This window comes from Hydra viridissima, unplaced genomic scaffold (genome assembly GCF_058129835.1).
Source record: "Hydra viridissima isolate aposymbiotic clone 2 unplaced genomic scaffold, HvirCarnegie_v1 scaffold_1, whole genome shotgun sequence".
NCBI classification, from domain to species: domain Eukaryota; kingdom Metazoa; phylum Cnidaria; class Hydrozoa; order Anthoathecata; family Hydridae; genus Hydra; species Hydra viridissima.
Genome location: NW_028324300.1, coordinates 16,072,258 through 16,082,480, shown reverse-complemented (window position 1 = coordinate 16,082,480; position 10,223 = coordinate 16,072,258). Strand labels below are relative to the sequence as shown.

General features: G+C 30.2%; 1 protein-coding gene across 1 annotated transcript; it reads right to left on the bottom strand.

Moving 5' to 3' along the window:
* Window positions 1–524: 524 nt before the first annotated feature.
* Window positions 525–3,107, bottom strand: LOC145187983 (peptidyl-prolyl cis-trans isomerase FKBP5-like). Its single transcript, XM_090091425.1, has 2 exons — window positions 2,079–3,107; window positions 525–1,884 (listed from the first exon to the last, which is right to left on the bottom strand). Exon 2 carries the CDS (start codon window positions 1,872–1,874, stop codon window positions 651–653), a length of 1,224 nt encoding a protein of 407 aa, XP_089947551.1. The 5' UTR covers window positions 1,875–1,884; window positions 2,079–3,107; the 3' UTR covers window positions 525–650.
* Between the last annotated feature and the right edge of the window lie 7,116 nt (window positions 3,108–10,223).

Sequence of the window (10,223 nt, the reverse complement as noted above, 5' to 3'; positions counted from 1 at the left end):
TTTGATCAAAATACTTTGCTAATAAAAGCAGACTGATTTAGCATTGTAAAGTGTATGTTTGTATTTTTGAGTACAAGTTAGAGAAATCAAGTTAACTTTGATCCAGCAGTTATAAGGTTTAGCACTTAAAAGCAGGGATTCAAGAATGTTCATAGAACATTCTTGAATCCCTGTTCATATTATATTGCACTTATAGCTGTCTCCACAGGCTATGGCAAGCTGCAGAAGTTGTTTATGAGTAAAGCTTTATACAGCAAAATGATTATTTTAATAAATTACATAGAAGGAACATTTTAAATATTTTTGTGTTTTATTTACAACATATTTAATCTTACATTACACTTATTATAGTATTTACATATTTTAGTCAGTTACAATAAAATATGAATTAATATTGAGTGATTTTATAATTAAACAATTTTTTTTTCAATTGCTTAAACATGGTTGAAGTATAAAGTTCACATTTTTAGGAGCATGAAGGTGCGATAGATTAAAAATTACTTACTACGAATAACACTCAAAAGTAGCAAATAATAAAAGTTTTTAAAATGTATAATACAATTAACTTAGCATTTTGACAATAAGCAAAAACAAAAATTCTTCTGCAAATAAAGAATGTTAATTTTTTAAAATAATCAAAAAAACTAAATTTAGGCCTCATGTAGTTTGGAAAATATATTTCCGTATAGTTTTTTATCCTTTTCAGTTTGTTGTTTCAATAGCAACTTGGCATGAGCTAATTGGGACTTGGCAGCAGAATTTGAAGGCTCTAGCCTTAGGGCATATTCATATGATGTCACAGCCTTTTGAAACTCATTTAATCCAATATAGGCTTCACCCAATCGGAAATAAGCTTTAACGTTACTTTTATCAAGTTTCAAAACATTCTCACACTTTTTCTTTGCATTAAGGTAATCTTTTAATTTTAAGTGACACAGTGCAGAATTGCAATTAGCAGTAACTACAAATGGTAAGCCATCATTATAATTACTGTCTTTGTCATTAATGTTTACCATTTTAAGAATTCTGTCATAAATCTCAATTGCTTTTTCATATTCTGCAGCTTGAAAACATTTTGCTGCACAATCTTTTAATTTCTTGCTTTTTTCTATTTTCTCAGGATAGTCCATTTCATAAAATTCTTTGGCTCTTTCAAATCTAAACAAGCATACTTCATATTCAATGTCATTAGCATTTGGTGGAATATTAAACTCTTCATTTCCTTTGTCTTTATAAGCATAGTCTGAACATACAAACACTTTTGATTTTTCAAATCTCTTCATTTTACAAATTGCTTTTTCAACACCATCAACAATATTGTGCTGATATCCCTCACCAATTACAAATTCTACGTCTCTTTCATCAAATAGGTTGCCTTGGTAAGATCCTCTAATATGAATTTTCACTGCTGAGTCTATATTTGGTTTGTTAGGACTATCCCCAACTTTTATAATTCGTTTCCTCACACCACCATCTGGTGTAACATTCTCGTCTTCCCATTCCAATAATTCAATTTCAAAAATCAATGTTGAGTTTTCTGGAATTTTAGGTGGTATACCTTCCTTACCATAACCATATTCTGGAGATATTTTTACTTCACAAACTTCATTTTTGTGCATTGTAGTCATACATAAATCCCAACCTTTGATAACAGAGTTTCGGCCAACAATAAAACTGAACACTTCACCTCTATCACGGCTAGAATCAAATGTTACACCATTAAGGAGCTTTCCAACATAGTGAACATAAGCTTTACAGCCTTCAAACGGTGTTTCATGACCTTCACCACATTTAATTATAGTTTTAAGAACACCACCATCTTTTTTTGGTGTTATATCTTCAAACAGATGATTTTTATCAGTTGTTTCACTCATCTTATGCAATCTTACAAAAAGTAAAAACAGAAATATAAACATGATATGACATGAAATTCATCCATCCATACATATATACATCCATACATCCATCCATACATACATACATACATACATACATACATACATACATACATACATACATACATACATACATACATACAAATGAACTTTAAAAAATTAACTATTTTCTTCAAATTTTACCTTAATCTTGCATCAATATATCTATTTACTTCAGATCAAATGCATCACTTTATGAAATGAATAATCAGAAGTAGTTAACGCAAGATTAATATTCATTTAATAACACTGTTGAAGCTAGGATCCTCCTAGTATTGATATGAATGTAAATACTAGGAAGGTCCTGTATCATCTTAAATCAAATATTAATGGCTATTATTATGAACAACCAAGGAATAGATTTCAAATAAAATTTGATAAAAAATAGGAAAACATTCCAACAGAAGTGCTATGAGATTCTTCAAAACCAAGAAAAAGAAATATAGGAAAATAATATTGAGGATATGAGGGGAAAATTTTGTTTATTTTGATGGAAAATTAGTTGCACATGTAGAAGGAAATTAATAGTTAAAAGGAGCTGCAATCTCTATTACTAGTTCTGAATTTTAGCAAAAGGATTGCCTTCTCTTAAATAATGTTCAAATTGACTCTGGTAGGGTACCTGACCAGACTCTAGTCAGAATCTTTTGAAATTCCAAATCAGGTGTTTATCACATGCTTTGATACTATTGCACCAAATACTGGAAGAAAGAAGGTACAATTATAACCTTGACAAAGATACTTCAGAAACTTTAGTTGTAGCTACTATGCATAAAATACATGTTCCACATGATTACAAAGCAATCACTGTAATAAAAGAGGCCTCTACTCAAACATTAAGAAGCATTTGGAAGATTTCATTCCAGTTATCTCTGCTTCTGATGCCACTTCAAGCTTTAAGAAGTTTAAATACTAGAAGTTAAAGTACTCAAACATTAAGAAGTTAAAGTACTCAAACATTAAGAAGTTAAAGTACTCAAACATTAAGAAGCATTTGGAAGATTTCATTCCAGTTATCTCTGCTTCTGATGCCACTTCAAGCTTTAAGAAGTTTAAATAAAATACTCTGACGATTGGTTCTGGTATCCCATCAGTCATATTTGAAGGCCAACATCCATATTGAATCTGCACTAGAATGACACTTTCTTCCAAGATGATTGCAAGTATGTACCCAGATTCACGGCAGATTGATTGGATAACTTGATTTTGAGTATGACATCGCCAGTTATTAGCTATACGAAGAAAGACCAGCAGATTCTATTTCTAGATTTTATGTGTGTGTGTGTGTGTGTGTGTGTGTGTGTGTGTGTATATATGTATATATATATATATATATATATATATATATATATATATATATATATATATATATATATATAATAAATCTGTTGTGTTTTCCTAAAATACCTTATATGCAATACCTAAAATTAGTCTAAACTATTTAAATCATCTTTTTATAAATTTATCTTTTCTTTTTGCTACATATTTTTGCTGCAATTTAGATTGGATTTTTGAGATGGCCATATAAATACATGGGAAACATTCTTGAAAGCTCCAGAAAATTCAATTTAGCGCCAGACGCACAGTCCGTGAAGCATTAAATTTGTTCGTTGGCGTCGCACAGTGGAAAATTGTAGAGCAACAGCATATAATAAATGTTTTTTACTAATGTCGCTACTGTCATTATATTTCAATTTTATTTAATAGTTTAATGGTCAATCATTACTATAATGCAGGAATTTCACATAATTTTATGTAAAAATAAATGTTTTGAAGCCTTATTGTTTATTACTTTTGCGGATGATCATTTCAAACCTGTTCGCTTCATCACTTTAAAAGTTAATTTTCTAAAAAACTTTCTAGGAATAAGTATAAAGTATTATACATTTTTGAAAGGCTCATGTTATGGAGATTTTAAGAAAATTACACATTTTTACTTATATGGTTCAGTTTAGGAGTAATTATTTGAACAATTAAATAAATGAAAAAAATTAATATTCTTCAAGTTCACTGAGACTTTTGGTAGTTACCCACGCTTCCCCACGCTTTACATTTAATGTAGTATTGTAGCCTAGGTGTTTATTAAAAACATGTATAAGAATGAGTTGCAGAAACGTGCGGTTTCCGAAATTATCGAGAAAAGAGTGATAAAAGTAAAAAAACAGAAAACCGCTTTTTATCGTGGTTTCAAATTTTGTTCATTTATAACAATAGCTTGGTGTATGTTTTTTAACTTATTATCAATTTTTTATTTATACCATGGCATTCTTGTATTTTTGCACTCCTTTTGTAGTGAATGTACACTGCCAATATATAAAGAGTTGAAACATTTATATCAGTATAACAAATTCACAGTGGAAATTAAATCAACTTGTTTGAGTATTGAATATTACTTAAGTTACTTTTGTGACTTGTTAAAATGACAACTTTTAAGTGTTTGAAATGTAAATTATTGCTTTCCTATATTGATGGAGGAAAGACAGTTGAGGCACTGTCAATAATTTTAAAAGAAAATAATCAACTTTCTGAGGACAACTTGTGTTTCATCATGGGTGATATTCAAAGACACATTATTCCGTCTTTTAATAAACTATGGATACTGGCGTCACGGAAAAAGGAAGCTTTTTTATCTAAGAACAGTGATTGGTTGGATATTGTGTATCTTTACCTAACTCAGAAGAGACAATTACCGACTCCACGCCATCTACTTCTTTTGAAAAACGCGGAAGGCCGTGCGTGTCTTATGGAGATTCGTCAGAATCCAGCAAAAAAAAGAAAAAATTCCATGTTACTTAAGGAATATGGATTCGAGCATATTTTTAATACATATCTTCAGGCGTTGCATTCAATAGGAGAAGAAGCAGAAGCAAAACTTGTGGAATCATTAAGGATTGCTGATAAAGACAAAAAAAAAATTAATATCGAGTTTTATGGAAAACGCAAGCCAGAAAAATATGCTAACTGATGAAGAAGCACTCAGCGTGTTTATTGATTCAGATTTAACAAAAGCACAATATTTGTACATGAGGAAGGTGACAAATGAACGAAATTGTTCCATATTTCCACCATATTGTAAAATTCAAGAAATTAAACAGACCTGCTATCCACCATCTTCTGCAATAGAAATTACGAACACACATCCGAAAATTCTGGAACTGCAAGATTTATTGGATCACACTGTAGCTAGAATTTTGACCATAGATTCCGTGTACAGTATTGAATTCAAGCATTTACTTTCATATAGTAAATGGGGCTGTGATGGTTTCACTGGCCAAAGCCAATACAAGTAGAAACTTCCAGAGGAATCTGAACTTATTTCTGATGCAAATTTGTTTACTAGTTCTTTGGTGCCTATCAAACTAATTGATATAGTAACTGGCGCAGTTGTTTGGCAAAATCCGGCACCTTCATATGTTCGTTTTTGTCAACCTATATGCATAGAATTCTGCAAAGAGATTTCCAAGAAAACTAAAGCCATTGTAGATGAAGTAAAGAGCCAAATAAACTCTTTGCGTGAAATGTGCAAGAACTTGATGAAGATACTCTGCAGCTTTTGAAAGTCAACGAACTGATTTCAGGAACTGAAAGTCCCTATGTAGTTATGATATAGTACCTTTAAGGTGGTACCAGGGTAAAAAACGGCTATTTTTGATAAAATTTTGAAAAATACCAAAATTAATGTTTTGAATTCTTAAATCTTCCTATTTCAATATGCGTATTGCAAAAAGTCAAAAATCTTCTTAATTTTAATCAAGTTTGGCCTTTTTTTAAAGAGCAGTTTGGTTCTTGCTTCATAACAACGACCTTAGAAACGCTTTTTTTCTCGCTAAATCTCAATTTTTCAGAAAAAAAAACTTTTCATAGAAAATAGATAATAGGCTGAAATTTTGCAGGTTTAAAGATGAACATATTACGAATGTTGTCTGTGAAGCAAATTTTTGTTATTTTTTATTTAAAACTCATTTTTATCATGCTTTGGTCCCAAACTACCTTTTAATTTTATATCTTAAAGTTCGAATGTCAACCTGGTAAAATTAAAAATGTTTTAAAAAAATCTGTTTCATTGACAACATTCTTAATACATTAAAGAATTCATGTTCAAATTTTCAAGCAGTTTTGACTCTTTTTGAGTTAGTTATATTAGATGAAAGAATAAGCAGTTTTGGGGGTAACATAACACTAATTATGCGCATAATTAATGACGTCATCACTAAAATTTTTTTTTTTGGGCTACTGTTTTATATATTTTTTTTGTTCATTAACAGAAAAGAGCTAAAGTCTATTAATAGTTTTCAATTTCTTGTTAAAAAGTTACCTTTACCCTGGTACCACCTTAATATACCTAGGGGAGAGTGGGGTATTGGCGAACGCGGGGTAAATCCGAACAAGGTCATTACGGCATGTTCGATTAGGAAACTTGACAAATTTTTTTCCCCCTGGCGAGTGTGTGTTCCATGATCAGTTCCAGACGTACAGTAGTGTAGTATAGATGCGCATGTTGTTCACGATAGATCTATTCTAAGTTTTTCTCTTTGTTTCATGTAATTTTTACTTGCGAAACATTTATGTATTGGCTATACTAAGTACATAAAACCTAAACTTTTTTTTATGTAGTTGCAAAGTATCATAATCATGGAGTTTTTTAACACGTATTATATTTAGGGTATATTAATACAACCTATAATTAATACAACGGTATGTTCGGAATTACCCCACGTACGTAGGGTAATTCCGAACACCAATGGTTTTGTTTTTGATCGAATTTTCTATTTTTTTATAAGATGTATGAAAATTGCTTTTGAGTGTTTTTAACTGAATAGTTAGACTAAATGATAAGCAATAAATATCATCAATATATAGTTATAGTTGTCTTCAATTCGCATTCCCGCTTAGCTGTTCGCCAATACCCCACTCTCCCCTATACATTATTTCATAAAAGCAACTATTTAAAAATTGTTATTAAGAAACTCTTTTAAATATTTCTATAATTAGTAGGTAAGCACTTTATGTATTTTTCGTCGTTTTTAATAATTTTAAGGTATTTTCATACATTTGTAAAGCATTGTGTTAAAGTGTAAATTAACAAACTGCCAATTTTGAAGTTTTTGATTTTTATTTATTTATTTTTAATATTGTATTACAAAAAATTCTTATAAAAAGTATTTCTCAAGAAGCGTCATATACTACTTTACATTTGTGCAAAATTTCAAATCTCTATTTTTAGTAACTAAAAGTTATCGATTTTTGGTCCGAAACACACCTTTATTTTCCACTGTGCGTCGAGGACGTAAAACTTAATTTCTAATTTTTAATAGAAAAGATTTTCAATGCCGTTCTCATATTATCAGATACACAAAAATATTTCCAGATTTGGTTCATTATTTTGTTTTTTTTGGTAGATAGAAGTTATAGCTGTTAACATCTTTAAAAAAAAATAATTAGTTTAAAATTATCTTTTTAACTTGATAAAGCTACGGTAAGTTTTATATTATATCTCAAATTATGTCATTTTTAGAGACCTACATTGTTATATAATAATTTTAAGTAATATTTAAAATAATTTTAGCCCATTTGCATGGGGAAACATCACTCACTTTACCGATTATTCATCCTAAACAAACAGCCGCATGAAAAAAAAACAACTGAAATTATAGCGTAATAAAAGTTGTGACTGTTTTTTGGGTGTAACTGTTTCATGCTGAAGAACATCTATTTTAGTAAAATAGATGTTCTTCTGCATGGAACAGCTGAGTTTAAGTCTGATAATATAAGACAGTACACTAGTTTTTGGTTAGGACAATCAGTTTTTCTTCTAAAATATTAAACTAAATATGTTATTTGGGCATTTTAACGCATCTTGTTAGTAATAATCAACTGCTTGGCAAATACAAAGATTATGTTTATATGAAGTTTTAAAGTGAAAAATGGTAAAATTTTGTGAAACGTGTGGTTTTCTTACAAGACCTACTCACATTTTGGTGACTGTAAATGTTGGTTATATAAAACTAACATCACATAATTCATGGGTTTAAAAAAAATTGTTTATACATTTCAAAAGATTTTATTGCATCTAACGTAGTCTCCACCCATGCTGAAGTAGTGCTGTCTTTAAAAATTGCTTGTTTAAACTGTTGTGTTTTCAAACCAGGCCCTATAAAACAAGGATGCCAACTGGTTTAGGCGGCGAATCTAAACATAGACGTTACACAATATTTGGTTAAGACATGTACCAGAAAAAATCTGCGCGAACATTATAAAGGATATTTAACTATTGTATTTCGATATTGATTGTTATATCGGTTATATTTTGAAAGCGCATTTGTTAATATTATTAAATTTCACTTAAGAAAGTTTGTGAAGTTTTGTACGTGAGAACGCACGCACTTTGCGTTTTACACTCGACATCATCTTTTGCACAGTCTTCGGCTGGACTTTCTTGGTAGCTCCAATCCATTTATTTTTAAATTCTTTAATGTTTTTGGCTTCTTTTACATTGAACCTTAGTTCTCTTTTGACAAGAGCCCAATATCTTTCGATAGGACGTAGTACGGGACAATTTGGTGGATTGCAGTGTTTTTCAACAAAATCTACTTTATGTTCTCTAAGCCAGTTTAAAGTTGTCCCAGAGTAGTGATATGATGCTAAATCGGGTCAAAATAACAGGTTACCCGCGTTGTTCTTAAGAACGGCAAAAGACATTTCTTGAGGCATTCTTTTATGTATATTTTGGTGTTAATTGTTCCCATAGTCACAAAACTTCAAAACAGCTTCTTTCACCACATTCAAAAGTTGCTTACCAAACTAAGAATTTTTTAGCGAATTTTTGCATTTCAATGCATTTATGAATGGAATTCAGTTTCTTGCAATTAATTGCTGAAAAATATTGGTGTCCTGGAAGAGATCGGAAATATGCAGCACAATAAGTTTCATCGTTAATAATCAAACAAGATTTTTTAGTACATAATTTTTATAGAGCAGCTTTGAACATCGAATTGCGACATTTTCTTGCTTTTCTTCACGACAAGGAACTTTTTTCTTTTTATAAGATTTATAACCACAATTTCTCTTTACTCTGTATATTGGAAGCACTTGTCTTAAATTTATTCGCTAAAGTTCGAACAGAAATCTCCGGTTTTCTGTCTAAGTCATCTTTCACTTTCTTACCAAGATCTCGTCTAGCAAAACATTTTTTTCTTCCACTTCCTAACTTTCTTTTGATTGTACTAGTGTCCTTAAATCGTTTCACAACGCTCTGCACTGTTTTCAAAGCAATCTGCAGCGCTTTAGAAATTGTTTTGTTTGATACACCAGGATTTTCAACGTGAATATGCAAAATATTTTCTCACTTCTTATCTTGATTTGATGATATTTCAATTAAAAATAATTGTTTTAATAGCAGAGTTGTTTAAATTTTGAATAACATTAGTACAATGACATTCTTAAAACAATTAGCTATTTAAAATGATGCACGGTTTCCGTAAACACCACATCAGAACACGCGCAGATTTTTTCTGGTACAAGTCTTACTTTTATGAAAATGCAGATATAAGTTAAGAAAGGGACTTTACTTTGTTTACAACTGGCAAAGTACTGGTAACTAGAAAGTGCCTCAGTGTCAGTTTGAGGATGTTCCTTCATCACCAACCACAGTAGCATCAGCAGAAAGGAAATTCAGCAAGTTTAAGCTTATGAAAAAATAATTGAAGTCCACCATGGGTCAGGATTGTCTAAACAACTTAGCTAGGCTCAGTATTGAGTCATGCATTGAAAAACATACTTTGACACTGCATCTCGTGGTTTTACAAAGAACAAGACACACAAGGCAACCCTGTTTTAACAAAATTAATCTGTTTACTGAGTTTTCCATTATATATATCTTTTCTCTGTAATTTCAGTAGTTTATCTATATTACATTAAAGATAAATTGATTGTGAAGTACTGACAGAACTTTCCGGTCACCCTGTATATCTTTTCTGCAGACTTAAGTCTGCATAAATAAACTTAATTAAGGCGTAATTATGCTTTTATAAAACAATGAACATTCAGGTGATGAATAAGTTACCCTAAATATTTAGTTATATTTGTAAATAATTAATGATATGGTGAAGAACATAAAGTGTGGTAAAAATAAATATTATTTATAAATATTATATTTATTTACTTTTCTAACTTTATTATTAAAAAGTGGATAAATTTATTAAGAATTTTTGATTTATGATAATAATAAAATTTAAGTCAAATTGAAGTCTTTTTACTTGATTTAATGCATTATTTAGTTCGTTTATTTAT

What these genes read in the sequence shown, in the direction of transcription:
- LOC145187983 (XM_090091425.1), bottom strand. Translation starts at nt 1,874, where the DNA reads ATGAGTGAAACAACTGATAAAAATCATCTGTTTGAAGATATAACACCA.